Source organism: Lissotriton helveticus, chromosome 2_1, assembly GCF_964261635.1.
Source record: "Lissotriton helveticus chromosome 2_1, aLisHel1.1, whole genome shotgun sequence".
Taxonomy (NCBI): domain Eukaryota; kingdom Metazoa; phylum Chordata; class Amphibia; order Caudata; family Salamandridae; genus Lissotriton; species Lissotriton helveticus.
In genome coordinates, this window is record NC_136059.1 from 436,862,258 (window position 1) to 436,879,421 (window position 17,164).

General features: G+C 46.8%; 1 protein-coding gene across 1 annotated transcript in view; it reads left to right on the top strand.

Annotated features, from left to right (window-relative positions):
• LOC144818033 (sodium channel protein 1 brain-like) overlaps positions 1-17,164 on the top strand; it is a 488,227-nt gene that overhangs the window by 203,647 nt on the left and 267,416 nt on the right. Inside the window, exon 7 of the mRNA XM_078675065.1 lies at positions 1,179-1,292. Within this exon, the coding sequence (XP_078531191.1) occupies positions 1,179-1,292 (114 nt within the window). The remainder of the gene's footprint in view (positions 1-1,178; positions 1,293-17,164) is intronic.

The following is a 17,164-nucleotide window of genomic DNA, read 5'->3' on the forward strand; positions in this document are numbered from 1 at the left end:
ATATTACATGCAGAAGAATAAAGATGTTTTATACTAAGCTCCATGTGCAGCGTAGTAATTAGTGGGTACCTGGGCTGGGGAAGACACTACAGGAATGACCTTCTCTCAGACCTGGAATATCGAATCATACTAGTGATGCCCTTATTGCTACGTTGGTGAGGGGCTACTAGGCTCTTCTGATTCATCTTTAATTCCATTACAGAAATCAAGTTTTCACTCTCCTTTTTACTGAGACTGCTGTGATACATTTTCTTAAATGTGCCATGTGCTATGACAGAAGGCTGCAAGGAGATTGAGCATCCCGCCATACTAAATGTAACATAAACAAATGTGTGCCAAAGCACACCCGCTGCAATATCTTCTGCAAAAATGCATTTCACTTCCTGTCAGATCTTATTTCATGCAATTTTTTTTTGTTTTTGGACTGGCACCTTCCTGCACAAACATCTACCAGCGCTTGCCCACATATGCCCCTAAACATTGCGCACTAACAGCTAATACATCAGCATGTTGGTGCCATAGTATTTGGCCCTATTACGAGCATGCCAATAAATTGCCATATGTGTGGTATCTCCTTTTACCGCACATACTGGATTTATGAGTTTTGTAATAAATAGAGACCGTCACCAATACAGCCAATAGTTACAATGGGGGGAATTATCTGGCAAACACCAGCACAGATGGATTTGAGTTGGTAAGCAAAATCCGGAAGTTATTCTCCAAAAGCTCAATATCGACCACCTCAGTGTTGAACGTTTACAGTGCGATAATTGTAGCATCTAATAGTGGCCAGCACGTAATCCGGGCCTTATACCTAGTAGTTGAGCAATTTTAAGCAGTTCTTGCACTGTAGTAGAAAGTGGAGCACCTTAATTTGCACCGTTGTTAACGCTTGCACGATAAGCATGTTTCTCCTGTTGATGGTGCTTAATATGTTTTCCAGGACAGAAAAGAAGGACATAAAGTGTGAAAAGTGCAAAGACAATGGGAAATCTACTGCATATTGAAGCGTTGTATATGTGTAGTAGAGTTATTAACAAAAAAGACAATACATCAAACTCATTGTCCATTAAGTTACTTGACAAAATTCCAGAGCTGCACACATATTGACTGAGTTATATATCTATGGTATTTCAGATTTTTTTTCTTGTTTCTTGCCTTTCCTACTTACACTGCAGACTGGAAAGGAAGGAGCACTTGTTATGCTGCTTAGTGAAGATCAGAAAAGGTTGTATAACACCCTTAAAATTCTTACAAAAGCAAGACCCATCAAAGTAATTCCTCCACCTAAGGTAAATTAGGCTTTTAAAATTGCCTTGCATTTTATCAATTGAATCAAAGGTTTTCCACAAAAAATTGCGTTTAAAATGCACACATCTTAAATGTTGTAGGAACGTACAAATGATATTTATCAAAATATGTTTTCGAATATTAACTAAGCTACTATTTATCATTTGAGCTAACAACTATCTCAGCTGGCATTCAAACGTTTACTGGTCCAATTGGCGCGAATTTCTGTGTTAATTTTGCTACTGTTTTCTTTTTTTAAATTGTCTAAATATGTCTGATACACGCACAAATGCAGATGCCCAGTCTTACACATTACGAAGTTGACTCTTTTCTCCGTTGGTCAGTAAATCAGTCAAAATATTGATTAACTAAATTGACTTGAAAGCTGTTAGGTGAGTTAGATCACCTCCTTTGTCTTTGACATAAAAAGCACTTCGGGGTATATTACCAACAACTAGCGATAATTTTTGTCTCTAACTTGTTTAGAGACAAAAATTATCGCCGCACATCGGCGATTTTTATCGCAGATAAACCTTGCTATTAGCAAGGTTTATCGCAAATGCGATAGAAAACTCCCGCAATGCATGAATATCGCTGAAAAGTCAGCGATATTCATGCATTATCGAGCAAATGCTCTTAGCCATGTTATCCACCTCCCATTGGATAACATGGCTAAGAACTGCTCAGGGCAGGTGTTAGCTTTTGGAGATATTCGCGCTTAGCGCGAATATCTCCAAAAGTTGGTAATAGGAGATAGCGATGTTAGCGACTGTTTCCAGTCGCTAACATCTTGGCACGCCCACTTTGCATGTCATTAGTGATAAATATCACTGACATGCAAAGCGGGGCCCAAGATGGTCGCTATCTCCTATTAGCTGTCGCTAACTGGTGTTAGCGACAGCTTGGTAATAGGGAGATAATTTTATCTCCGCTTTCTTGGCTTTTAAAGCCAAAAAGCGGAGATAAACCCCCTTGATAATATGCCCCTTCGTTTTTCCTACAGTGCCTTGAATTGGAATGTTTAGCTCCGTTATGCTAGGTTATTCGTTTAATTATCTTGCTGGCGCTATTTTGTAAAGAACTAAGGGGCATATTATCAAGGGCTTTATCTCTGCTTTTTTGGCTTTAAAAGCCAAGAAAGCGGAGATAAAATTATCTCCCTATTACCAAGCTGTCGCTAACACCAGTTAGCGACAGCTAATAGGAGATAGTGACCATCTTGGGCCCCGCTTTGCATGTCAGTGATATTTATCACTAATGACATGCAAAGTGGGCGTGCCAAGATGTTAGCGACTGGAAACAGTCGCTAACATCGCTATCTCCTATTACCAACTTTTGGAGATATTCGCGCAAAGCGCGAATATCTCCAAAAGCTAACACCTGCCCAGGAGCATTTCTTAGCCATGTTATCCAATGGGAGGTGGATAACATGGCTAAGAGCATTTGCTCGATAATGCATGAATATCGCTGACTTTTCAGCGATATTCATGCATTGCGGCCGTTTTTTATCGCATTTGCGATAAACCTTGCTAATAGCAAGGTTTATCTGCGATAAAAATCGCCGATTTGCGGCGATAATGTTTGTCTCTAAGCAAGTTAGAGACAAAAATTATCTCTATTGGTTGGTAATATGCCCCTAAAGGAAATATTAAAGGAAATATTGGGGCATATTACCAACCAATAGAGATAATTTTTGTCTCTAACTTGTTTAGAGACAAAAATTATCGCCGCAAATCGGCAATTTTTATCGCAGATAAACCTTGCTATTAGCAAGGTTTATCGCAAATGCGATAAAAAACGGCCGCAATGCATGAATATCGCTGAAAAGTCAGCGATATTCATGCATTATCGAGCAAATGCTCTTAGCCATGTTATCCACCTCCCATTGGATAACATGGCTTAGAACTGCTCCTGGGCAAGGGTTAGCTTTTGGAGATATTCGCGCTTAGCGCGAATATCTCCAAAAGTTGGTAATAGGAGATAGCGATGTTAGCGACTGTTTCCAGTTGCTAACATCTTGGCACGCCCACTTTGCATGTCATTAGTGATAAATATCACTGACATGCAAAGCGGGGCCCAAGATGGTCACTATCTCCTATTAGCTGTCGCTAACTGGTGTTAGCGACAGCTTGGTAATAGGGAGATAATTTTATCTCCGCTTTCTTGGCTTTTAAAGCCAAAAAAGCGGAGATAAAGCCCCTTGATAATATGCCCCATTATTTTACCATGATGGGCTGGAATGTGAGAGGAGAAAAAATTCTCAGGTTTACTGGAGCTATATTATATCGGTATTAAAAAGGAAACCAATGACAGATAATAACAGAGCCAATAAAGAGTCTTTTACTGAATTAGAGTGCAGTAGCCAAAAGGTCTTTCTTGCAGATTTTGGAATAGAACCACATTAGAATTAACAAAGTCAACAGCCCAGGAAAATAGTGAATTTTTATTGGAAGCATATGTGACAAAAATAAAACAAGCATTTACAATGCAACGGTTTCGCCCTTGGAAAAGTTTGAGCTATTGGCATTGTGAATGACAAACTTTTTATTTATGTGTTGGTTTTGAAAACAGATAAATAAATGGCATTGTCATTTACAATGGCAATAGCTTAATCTCTCGCAAATGCGATTTCAACGTTCCAAGCACATCAGCCAGCGTAGTGAGGCCAAGCTGTGATAGAAGACTGTCCCGGGAAATATGGACCCCTCAGGACTAAAGGCCTGCAATATTAACTGGACTCTTCCCAGGAGCGACTCGGAAAATAGTTGTTCTTGTTGAAAGAGATAACAACTACAGCACTAATACTCTGAAAAGTGGTCACCATGGAGAGAAAGCAGACAGAAAAAGTGGTAAACAGAGATTAAGCACTGCACCGAGTCTTGTCCAAAGACACCGCTTGTTTTTTTCCTTTCATTTTTAAAAAAAAAAGTGAATTTATTATCCATGCTTTCTTTTACAAAGTAGAAAAAAGAGCGATGCAAGAAGGGTCTGGAGAAATTTGGAGCAAATATACTGGCATCTGACCAATAATATATTGTATACATAAAACTGTCAGCTAGCCAGAGATATTTCCTCAAGCCTTATGAAGCATACTCGACTTTCTTTGGAAATCAAGGACCTGCCTGCAAATGAACAACTGGTCTGGCAACACTGATCAACCAAACCAGACCACCTTCCAAGTAGATTAACGCTTTTGGGTGAGGCACAGAGAACAGAAAATGGGAAACTGCTTGAGGACATAAGGCTGGTCCAGACCCTATACTCTTAAATGAGCTGTGTGACAGAGATGCTGCGGATTCCTTCTAAGGCGCAAAAAATCCAGATGATTGTTATAGATGTGAATATTAGCTCCTGAAAGGCTACGTAGACGATGATGTAAACTCATAAACCATTAAATGAAAATGCTGTCAGGCTCTCTAACCCCTCCTTCATGCTGATATGAGATATTAACAGAATATACATATTTAGTTCAGTAATATTTCTCTATTGCAAGTAAAAGTGAGCAGTAGAAATAGAAAGCTTGTGGAAAGGTTAATATAGAAAAAAGGGATATGGGGATATGAAAAACAGTAAATAGGACAAAGTGATATAAATGTGACTTTAGAAATAGATGAAAGAGAGAGGGCGAAAGAAAGGGGTAGTGTGCTGGGGAGCATACATTTAGGAGTAGCAAAAGATAATGAGTTTGAGGAAATTAGAGACAATAAATAGATGTAATAGTGATATAAAGAACAGAGGGAGTGTTGCAAAGGATTAATAGGAAAAGTGATGGAAGATAAACAGACGAGAGGGTGCAGGGAAAAGTGCAAAGGAGTGAGTGGCAGAAAGAGGGATCTAACAAGAAAGACAGGAAGAGGATTTGTGAAGAGGCTGATAGCCGGAGTGGGATGTCAGGACTGCAGTACGCCTTTGCCCTTGATGAATGAAGCTTACTTACTTGAGTTTTACATTTAAAATATACATTTATTTTCTCTTATTGATTTTGAATAAATTCTCCTGACGGAGACAAGGAAGTGGATCTATTATTCTGCAAGTAGATGGTATAAATAAGACATAGATCAAGGGCAAGTTCTAATCTCCAAGCGCTACTCAGGTCCACCAACAGCAGGCAACAGAAACTGCAAATGTCACACAATTAACATCACGTTGACTCGTGGCAACACTGTCAAACACACACATGAAGCTACACACCCATTCGTCGCACATGCAACCATACACACACATTGCTGCATGTTAACTCTCACACATACACATACAGCAAACACCAGCAATCTCATGCCCACCTGTCATTAAACTATCAATCACACACACATGGTCACACGTCCATTCATTAGACACCTGTCCCTCACACACAGTCACATATTCACTCTCAGACATACAGATTTCCATATAGGGTGACCTAAAGTCGTCTATGGAGGCATGGTACTTTCAGATGGATACATTTTAGGGAAATGAGTGTAACTCGATTCGTATGTTAGTTATTCCTGTCACTTTTTCTGAAGGAATCCATACTTTTTTGCACACTGTAAACCATTTATTTTAACATACCGAACTTGTCTTTCCTTAATGTACGAGGCCCATAATTTCCCACCCATACACTTTGTATTAGTCAGCGACTGCCAGGCAGGGTGTCCCCTCGTGCGATGCGCTCGCCGCAGGCCTTGCAGACGGAGATCCAAAAGCCTTTAAAGTCTGGGTAATAAAAAAAGGTCAACACTTAAAGGAAAACCATAAAAGCACGCATGTCAGAGCATAAAAATAGAAATTTGGGAAACGAGAGCAGGTCATGGGATGAACAGGAGCGAAATGCAGCTGGAGGAGAGCAAGGGAAGGAGGGACGAAAGGAGGAGGAGAGGGTGAAAGGAGAAGGAGGAGAGGGTGAAAGGAGGAGGGGAAGAGAGGGTGAAAGGAGGAGGGGAAGAGAGGGTGAAAGGAAGAAGGAAGGTGGGACGAAAGGAAGAGGGGAGGGACGAAAGGAGGAGAGGGCTAAAGGAAGAGAGAAGGAGCGGGCAAAAGGAGGAGGGAAAGTGGGCGAAAGGAGGGGAGGAGAGGGCGCAAGAAAGAGGGTGAAAGGAGGAGGGGAAGAGGGCGAAAGGAAGAGGGGCGGGGAGGGACGAAAGGAGGAGGAGAGGGCAAAAGGAAGAGGGAAAATGAGGACGAAAGGAAGAGGGAAAGCAGAAGGATAGGTGCAGGCCTGTTTGACATCTGAGCTGCCAAAATCCAGATGTAGAAATGACCCGTCCAAGGGCTTACGTCAGAGGGCAGCTAGGATTTCAATTTACGAAGTGCCTTTCCAGTACCTAGGGTCTGACACATGCCTCTAGCCTGCTTCTGCTTAGAAGCGGGTAGCAGATTGGTTGTATTGGAGGCGAAGGGGGGGCGGGTGAGGCCCCCGTGTGTACACTGTACACGGAAAGCAGTAAAGCGCCGGCAGGGTGTCCCCTCGTGCGATGCGATCGCCGCAGGCCTTGCAGACGGAGATCCAAAAGCCTTTAAAGTCTGGGTAATAAAAAAGGTCAACACTTAAAGGAAAACCATAAAAGCACGCATGTCAGAGCATAAAAATAGAAATTTGGGAAACGAGAGCAGGTCATGGGATGAACAGGACCGAAATGCAGCTGGAGGAGAGCAAGGGAAGGAGGGACGAAAGGAGGAGGAGAGGGTGAAAGGAGAAGGAGGAGAGGGTGAAAGGAGGAGGGGGAGAGAGGGTGAAAGGAGGAGTGGAAGAGAGGGTGAAAGGAAGAAGGAAGGTGGGACGAAAGGAAGAGGGGAGGAGAGGACGAAAGGAAGAGGGGAGGGACGAAAGGAGGAGAGGGCCAAAGGAAGAGAGAAGGAGCGGGCAAAAGGAGGAGGGAAAGTGGGCAAAAGGAGGGGAGGAGAGGGCGCAAGAAAGAGGGTGAAAGGAGGAGGGGAAGAGGGCGAAAGGAAGAGGGGCGGGGAGGGACGAAAGGAGGAGGAGAGGGCAAAAGGAAGAGGGAAAATGAGGACGAAAGGAAGAGGGAAAGAGGGTGAAAGGAGGAGGGTGAAAGGAGGAGGGGAGGAGAGGGCAAAAGGAGGAGGGTAGGAGAGGAAGAGGGAAGGAGAGGAAAAAAGAAGAGGGCGAAAGGAGGGGGGAGGGTGAGAGGAAGCGAGAGGAGAGGAGAAGAAGGGACACAGCGTCCTGAGCAAAGTTCTCTGGTTAGGATTTGACCTCATAATTAGCAGGGCTTCCTGTTTTCCTGCCTTATGTCTGGACACTTAGGACCTCATTTATGAAAAGTGACGCATCGCTGCGTGAAAACAGCGATGTGTCACTTTTCATTGCGCCCTCCTTGCGACACCAATGATGCGTCATATTTACAGTATGACCTATCATGTCGCAAGGAGTTACAGATACGTCAGTATTTCTGACGTATCTGTAGGCGCAAAAGTGATGCATTGCTGGAGTGTGTCACAAAAGTGACGCAACTCCAGCAATGTGTCCTTTCACATGGGGCAAGCCCCATGTGAAAGGGGTTGCGGCATTCTTATGCCTGCTGTGAGGCAGGCGTAAGATTTTGACGCATTTGAGTCCTCATAGATTTCACTGCATCACTTCCATGACCCTTTCTTGCGTCAAAATGCCCCCCTGCATACATTATACCTGGAGCAGGTATAATGTGGAGCAGGGGTTTACAAAGTGACGCATCTACCTTGATGCGTCACTTTGTAAATATGGCGCAACAAGGTGCATTTTTTACGCCACTGCTGCGCCACAAAAAGTGACGCACCGGCGGAGTAAAAGTGACGCACAGCCTCATAAATGAGGCCCTTAATATTTCCTTTTGAGTGCTGTAGGCAGTGTTGGTATTGGATGCACTGGATTGATGTTCGCAATGTTGTATTTTTCTCCAAAACCTTAAAAAGAACACTCATGTCCTAAAAATCGAACTGCAGGAAGCAATCCTATTATTTCTCAGAAATACAGAAAGTTTACTTGTCAACAACATTGACACCCCCCTTCTCTCTCCCCCCTTACTCACGACGACGCATCGAGCAGTGGAACATACATGCCACGGTATAACTAGGTTAGATTTCCAGTCGTAGGCACGGACATTTTTGTGAAAATTCAGAAAGTCGGAAACCTAAACAGATTGTAGGTGTAAGCCTATGATTAATAGGGTTGAGACTTTCCGGTACTTTTTTATTATGAGGCGGGTCCACACGACAGATGCACCGGATTGTGCATGTGACTGCTGGAGTGCACTCTGCATAAACACAGAGTGCACTTTGCATCCTTCTAGAAGCCAGCCTGGGGCAGGCAGGGGACAAGGTGAGGTCTTTCTTGTCAGGGTGAGGGTGCTGAGGGGCACAGGAGATCAGGTGAGTCTGAGAAGATTCTGAAGAGGAGAGTCATGCTGCAATGCTGCATTCCATGCACCAAACAAGCAGTCCTACATTTGAGGACACTTTGGGAGTTGAAGGGGCGTTTGGGGTCCCATGCCAATTGCCCAGAGCGGCAACCCTGGGTGAGTGGTATGGTATTGCTAAAGTCAAATCAGGAGTTTCTGGACCCCACATTACTGAGGCTGGAAGCACCAAACCTGATTTCACCAGCTGCAGTGAGCACCCTGAAAAACATTGACCAACTTACATGACCTCCACAGTCCCTGCCAACACTCCAGATGTGCACAAACACCCTCTCAGCACCTGCAGAAATTTGTCACTTACTTATCTCACATGGTGTCTATCAGTGTTCAGCCAGAATCAGAGAAATCCTGTGCAAAAGGACCTACTAATTCAGGGTCCAGCAGGTTATGCCCAGTCTGGGCAACTTACTGGCCATCCCTGTTACTTCAGATGGAGCGACCTACCAGAAGTGGTAATTCTAGGATCTGTACCTCCCTGCAGAGGTAATAAGATAGAAGGTGGAGGGGACTTTCCTTACTGATCCCTAGAATGAGGAAACAGTATAGGAGCGCACCCAGATCAGACTGGCCTGGAAGAGCTTGGGAGAAGTGCAGCTAGCACCTTAAGAGCCACCTATGTTACAGCACTGTGTGACATCCTGTTTCAGGTCTGTGAGCAAAGGACTCACTAGGAGGAAGTCCTTGAATTTGACACATCGCAGATGTAGCACTCCTTCGTGTATGTGTTCCGCTAAATGATACAAAGGGCGGGGCTTGGCTGGCTGCAAGATGGCCGCACTTTGAGTGAGCTCTGCTGTCGTAATCTGCCATTATCCTGTAGACATTTGGGTCTTACATGACTACAACCGGCATTTCCTGAGTCAGGATCCTCTGCTAACCAGACTGCTGCCATTCTGATCTCCTGGAGGTGATCGGGGACCAAAGAACCCTGCTCCGACGTCGGCGCCAGCTCTGGGTGCCTGGGCCGTCGGGCCCAACCTTCCTCCACTGTGTCCCGAGTGCGGCTGCTGAGGCTCACTGCTGCTGACTGGAGGACATGGGTCCTGACGTGGCATGATCCAGTGAGTGGTGCTGTTGTGGAGGGGGCCTCTGGCGGGGTGGGGATTGCGGGCTGTACCACCCGGCCCGGTGCCGTAGTCCCATCATCCTGACCCGGCTGTGCCGCATGGAGGCTGAGCGTGTCTGGGCCGGGCGACGGGAGCGGTGAGCCCCCCGCATCTCCCTGCTGACGGGGCTGCTGACCGCTGCGCATCCCCCCGGTCTCTCGCCTGCAGTGTTGCTGGCGGCGTCCACACCTCCGATATGCCTCTGCCTCTCCTGACTGCGGACTGAGGTACGCGGACGTTTGCCACAGCGGAGGCCTACCTTTCCCTGACTGCCTGGCCCTGGAGTGATTACTGCCATGATCAGACTTGCTGGGTCGCTGCGCCTGATATTTGGGCGGGCCTGTGAGTTGGCCCTCGGCCCTGGTGCACTTCTCAGCAGCTCGCCTAGTTTGCCGCATCAAGGCCTCCGCCATTAGCGCCTGATAATGCTGGGGCTCCTATCTCCCCATTTGCCTTGCACCTCCCCTGCTACTCACCCCCCGGAGTGGGGGCCTGTTCATCTACCTCAGCATTGCCTGCTCTACTTGGGGCCCATGCCGCATTGACCTGCCCCTTGGCATGGTGTGTTCTTGCCCCAGGGTTCCTTCATCAATGTGATTGCGTCCTTTCAATCTGCACTGCCATCCAGTACTCCACCAGGATTTCCCAATTTTCCACGCGACCCCGCAGCCTCCGGCTTGGGGTCCGCCCGGCCTCCCTTGGTGCCTTCTTCTCTTGTATGGCGCTTCGTAGGTGGGACATTCACTGGTGTTATTGCTTCCTAAGACCCTCCTCACCATTTGTCTCCTCCACTGCCCCTCCTGGTCTCGCTCAGCTTGGTGGCGAGGAGAGGCCCGTTAGTCACACTTCTTCCTGCAGCGCACCTGGGTTACTCCAACGCTCCTCTGCTGCCCGGTGAGGCCCGAGGTCTGTCATTGGTGGGACGGATCCAAAGCAGCCCAAAATTACATTTGAGCAACGCAGGTCAACGCACCAGGACGGCGCCAGCTCGGACATTGGTGACTCTGCCCCATTATGGATGCGCCTCTAGCTCGCGACGATGATTTAAAGGCAATCTAGCTTGATGTGAAGTGTACAGTCACTGGTAACAACGCTCAACTGGATCAGCTCTCCGCCCGCCTGGACTCAGTTAAGGCTCAGGTTGATTCCCACGACAATCGCCTCCTCCACGTCAAGTCTAGGGTCTTGGATGTCGAGAATGCCGCCACACAAGATCACCAGAAACTGCTGCAGATGAACAAGATTTTGGCAGTCATCCGTAAGAAAAATGAGGATTTGAAGGCGCGCTCCCGTCTGAGCAATCTCCGCATTACTGGTGTTCCAGAATTCACAAACATCGCTCGCATGGAGGACTTCGTGGAGCAACTGCTCAAGGAACTCTTCAGCGATGTTCTTTCCTCAGTTTTTATTGTTGAACGCGTGCATCGCTCCATTGGTCCTCGTCCGGGCCCAGAGCTTCCACCTCATCCCATCATCGCAAAAATACTCAACTTTAGAGACCGGGACGCTATCCTGCGTGAAGCACGCGACAGGGGCAAAATCACTCATCAAGGCAACTCGCTGTCTATTTACCAGGATTACACTCAATGGGCCCGATTCACAGAACTAACTTAAGACAAAATCCTAAACTTACTACTTTTGGTATTCACAGAAGGCACTTACTCATTTTGGTATTTACAGAAGGCACTTACTCATTTCGGTATTCACAGAAGTTAGGAGTCCTAACTTTAGGACTCCTAAATGCCTTCTGTGAATACCGAAAGTCTTAAAGTTAGGATTTTTCTCAATTTATTACAAGTAAAGTTAGGACTCCTAACTTTAGGACTCCTAAATGCCTTCTGTGAATACCGAAAGTCTTACAATTCTAATTTTTCTCAATTTAGAAGTAGTAAAGTTAGGACTCCTAACTTTCGGACTCCTAAATGCCTTCTGTGAATACCGAAAGTCTTAAAATTAGGATTTTTCTCAGTTTAGTAGTAGTAAATTTAGGACTCCTAACTTTAGGACTCCTAAATGCCTTCTGTGAATACCGAAAGTCTTAAAAATAGGATTTTCCTCAATTTAGTAGTAGTAAAGTTAGGACTCCTAACTTTTGGACTCTTAAATGCCTTCTGTGAATACCGAAAGTCTTTAAATTAGGATTTTTCTCAACTTTACTACAACTAAACTGAGAAAAATCTTAATTATAAGACTTTCGGTATTCACAAAAGGCATTTAGGAGTCCGAAAGTTAGGAGTCCTAACTTTACTACTACTAAATTGAGAAAAATCCTAATTTTAAGACTTTTGGTATTCACAGAAGGCATTTAGGAGTCCTAAAGTTAGGACTCCTAACTTCTGTGAATACCGAAAAGAGTAAGTGTTTTCTGTGAATACCAAAATGAGTAAGTGCCTTCTGTGAATACGAAAATGGTAGTAAGTTTAGGATTTTGACAAAATCCTGGGTCTGTGGGATTGCCCCACGTTTCACTGGGGTCTGGATTTTGATGTTTTGATTTGCTTATAATCAGACTGCATCTCTTTACTGTTACTCCTGTCTTCCACTGCTGCAGGAAAATATATGACATTCCTCTCTGTTCAATGGCACTGTGCTTTCCCCATATTCACTTCTTCCTTGGTACCTGTGCACCGGGGGTTCCCATATGGACTCGGCCTGCCTATATAACTAGCTCCCAACCTGCCCAAGAGTTTGCTGGGGACGACCAGTCTGCTTCCTGCGCGTTCCGCGCCCTTGAGCAACTGCTCGCCAACCAGTGTCATCTGTTATCTATCCTATACGCTCAGAGACACATCGCTCTCACATACATACATGACTGACAACATTTGTTGGACCTGGAACATCCGTGGTCTTAACGATCACCGAAAAGCAAGGCTCAATCACTCTCAACTGCAGCGACATAAGGTAGACATTTGCCTGCTTCAAGAGACACATCTTCTGACCGCAACCTCCTCCAGACTCCGGTTGCGCTATTGGGGAGAATCACACTTCTCGTTCTATTCCACATATGTGCGGGGTTTACATTCTGATACGTAGGGGCCTCCCCTGGCAGGCTCTGCAGGTACTCACGGATCCTGAAGGTAGATACGTGACTTTGCATGGCGTCTTATTGTCCAAGCCCTTGACGATCGCCACGGTGTACGGTCCCAACTCAGATGATCCTGACTTTTTTATAAATGTATGGCACCTTATTTCATCCCTCGGCCCGGCGGCTCTTCTCTGGGGGGGGGGATTTTAATGTTACTCTTTCAGCGGCATTGGACGGTTCGGGCCCTCATTCCTCCCACCCCCACGCTACCAGCCTGTTCCAGTCTTTACTGATTGACAATTCGCTGTACGACGCCTGGCGCCATGTTTGACCCAACGCCCGCGAGGGCACCTGCATCACAGGGGCTCAGGGCTGCTGGTCCCGCATTGATCTTTGGATTACTTCCCCTGATGTCCTCACTTGGCTCACATCAGCTACTCTTATGGCGCCCACCTTTTCGGACCATGCTCCGGTTCAGGTCTCTCTCCATCTCCTTCACTCCACCCAGCGGGCATTTACATGGCGACTCCCCCCGAATGCTCTCCACGCCACAGTCTTTTGTGCCGAGATCCAAACAGCAATTATCAACTATTTAGACCTCAATGTGGGCTCTGTAGACTCTGCTTCTGTCCTGTGGGAGGGTTTCAAAACAGTTATTCAGGGCAAGTACATCTCTAAACAGGCTGGGGTCCTTCGTTCCATCCGTACTGCTTTGGACAAGGAGGAAGCCGAAATTAGGGCTCTGGACGCCGCTCAGGCGGCCCTCCCTGGGCCGGAGAATCCTGCGCTTCTACAACAAAAACACACTGCATTCACTGGAGAAGCTGACAGAGAGCTCACCTTCATGGGCAGAGCGGCTCGCACCTGCCGTTTTGGAGAGGGCGATCGGCCCGGAAAGACATTGGTGAACTGTCTTCACCCTCCCGCGCCGCGTCATACAACATTTTACGGACTAATATTCGCACCTTTACACCGCTGGTACCCCCCATTGCCCGAGGCCTATGAGCAATATTTTGACACCATCGGGTTGGTATGTTTGGAGGACTATCATCGGAAATCTTTAGACGAGCCCTTCACTAAGGAGGAGATACCGGCTGCCATTAATAGCCTACCCAGAGATAAGGCCCCCGGTTTGGATGGTCTTCCAGCCTCTTTTTATAAAACTTTTGCATCGCTTCTGGAAACATACTTGGCTGCCATGTACAACGAATCCTTTGATAATGGCCTCTTCCCTCCGTCCCTCCATGAGGCATTGATTACGCTTCCACCCAACCCCGACAAACCAGCTGACAGTCGTGACTCATACCGCCCCCTCTCCCTCATTAATATACATAATAAAATCTTTGCTAAGTTCGTGGCCTCCCGCCATCTCCTCCTCATGCCCATCATTGCTCTCCCGGACCAGTCTGGCTTCATTTCTGGTCGCGCCATCACATAATCTTAGGACGATTTTCTCGGTCCTCCACCAGATCAACCCCGGTCTTCCCGCGGTGGCCGCCCTTCTCGATGCCACCAAGGCATATGACACACTTGAATGGCCCTTTATATTCTTTCTCCTACCGCGCCTTGGTTTTAGTAATATATTCATACGAAAGATATCCCTTCTCTATACCCGCCTCTTGGCTCGCCTCCGAATTAATGGTCAGATATCGGGCCTCATCTTGATTGAACGCCGTACTCGGCAGGGATGCCCCTAATTGCCCATGCTCTTCGCCATTGCAATGACGCCCCTGGTGGCCAGAATCCGGCAGCATCACACTCAGAGGGGTATAGGTTTTTCGTTGCAAGCCCTCCTGGTTTCCATGTACACTGACGATTTTACACTGTACGTTCGCCATCCCCAAGACAATCTCAGCCCTCTGGTGCGTGGATAATTCGCTTTGGTGGTTTGTCGGGCATTCAGGTGAACTGGAGCAAGTCTGTGTTGTTCCCCTCACAGATGCCACTAAGCCATTTCAGCTGGATTTTCCCTTTGTCTGGGCTTCTGGCCCCACCCGCTACCTGGGCATCTGGTTGAGTAGGGATTTGGATGACCTCTGGAGGTCTAACTTTGGGCGTGAGGTGGATTGGCATTGGAGACGGCTTCCGCTGTCCTTGGCCGGCCGTATAGCCATTGCTAAGATGGTTATCCTGCCGAAATTTCTCGACCTCTTTTTAAACATCCCCCTTCTCCTTACTGCTCATTTCTTTCGTAAAATTTGTTCTTTGATTAGGCTAGCTTTCTGCATTTTGTGATCCACCCTTCGCCGTATCAACCTCATGTGGCTGTGGAGACTGATATCGCATCCCCCTGGCCGTTGACTACCGCCCTGTTTGCTAAGGCGGTCGAGACTTTGCGCTGGGCCTGGTCCTGTCTGCGCCAACTCTCTAATGCCCCGCTGTTATCAGCAGACACCATGCGAATCGTGCGGCATCCTGCTTTTTCCCGATTCCAACCATCTGGTATGTTTAAACATGCCTCACGCCTGGGCCTGTCGACACTGGCAGATCTCTACCCTGTTGGCTTTTTCTACTCCCTTTCCACCCCCTCTGCCTTGCTGGATACCATCTTATTCTATCAACTGTATGCTATATGCAGGAAGTTGCACCCTCCATTTCCCCTGCCCCCGCCTACGATGCCTGCTCTGGATCTCATCTAGACTTCCCCGGCCACCCACAAAATCATCACTAAATTATACGCCCTCACCTTGTCATCCACTTCCAACTCGGCAGACCGGGCCCGTGTGGCTTGGGGTGAGGACTTGGGAATGGAAATCGCTCAGACTGACTGGCTCTACTGCTGCAATCAGACGAAGAATCTGTCACCTAATTACAGGCTTCGTCTTATCCATTTCAAATATCTGCATAGACTGTATCGCACTCCTGCCCAACTTCACAGACTTGGACTCATTCCTAGCGATAGCTGCAGGAGGTGTGCCTCCCCTACTGCAGATTTTGCACATCTTGCCTGGCTGTGCCCTAAGGTATCTGATTTCTGCCAAGCGTTGTGCGCTGCCATCTCTGAGACGACGTCTGCATCGGGGCACCATTGTGTCTGCTAGTCTTCGTTAAATTCTGTCCGGATTATTCTCACCGCCTGATTGCAATGCTGCTTGTTCTGGCCATGCTGGGTGGCTATGTGCTGGGGGCGCAGACCGGCACCTCAATTCGCTCACTGACTTGAGGACGCCTCAAGGTACCAGATGTTGCTTTCTGAATTCTGGGACTTACTCCCCATGAGATCTTGGCCGTTGGTCATATGTTGTCCTTTAGTCACATATCTTCATGCCCGCCTCCCCTCGAGCGGTGCTGCCTCTCCCGTGCTCCCTGCCTGCACCCCGCCCGCGGTGGCCACCGGTGCTGGTCAGTAACTGTCTCCCTTTATTTCTATGCTTTACCTGCTCACTGTGTCTGCCATTACTTTTATATTGTTTCCCCTTCCCCCTCCTGTACCTGCAGGTGTTGTGGTGCACTAGCAGCACCTCATGGTCTTCTAGTATTGGTATGCTGGTAATGTCATTACATTTATGATATTTGGCTATAATCTCACTATGTAAGTTGCTCTGATTTGATGCAATTGTATCCTGACTGTAATGAATTTGTCAAATAAAGGTTTTGAAAATTAAAACAAAAAATGATACATAGGGCACAGGGCTCACAGTCTCTGTGCAAGCCTGTTTGATTTTTCTGATAAATTTGGCTCTTGTGGCATATTTGCTATACCAGAGTGACAGGCAATAACATCACACTCCCTTCTTTCTTCACTGTAGTTTCTCTTTCCTTTGCCCATTTCCTTAGATTTTGTCTTGCTGGTACTTGCTCCTCTTTCCCGTCCCACCTTGTAGCAATGTGTGAGTAGGCATGAGGGTGGGGTGACCATCTCACTCCTTGGAAGTAGACTACCACGTTTACCACCAAGTTTTACTGTTCTGACTCCACATACATTTAGATCACCATGAAAGTTGCAACATTAGAACAAAGTAAATGTTCCTGCATTGAGTTTGAACAGAAATGGACTTTTAAAGCATCATTTCCTGTGTCCTGGAATTGTTGAATGATGTGACATGTGACAGGATCACCAGCCCCATCAGGAATTTGCAGGTCAATAGACTCTCCACTTGAATTGGGAAAGTAAACACTGAAGCCGGGCAGGCATTTACAAATAGCAAATTCTCAAAAAACGGACTCTGCTGGAGGGTGCTGTTGTGCAGTTGAGTCGCGGAGCAGCGGAGCAGTCGAGAGCGGGACCGAGGAAACGAGGAACGAGGAGGTGTAACCCGGTGCAACCCGGTGTGACCCGTGTGCATAGGGGAACCCGGTACCGGTACCGGTACGGCATCCTGAACTCCCAGAAGTATATTGGAGCAGTATCTAAG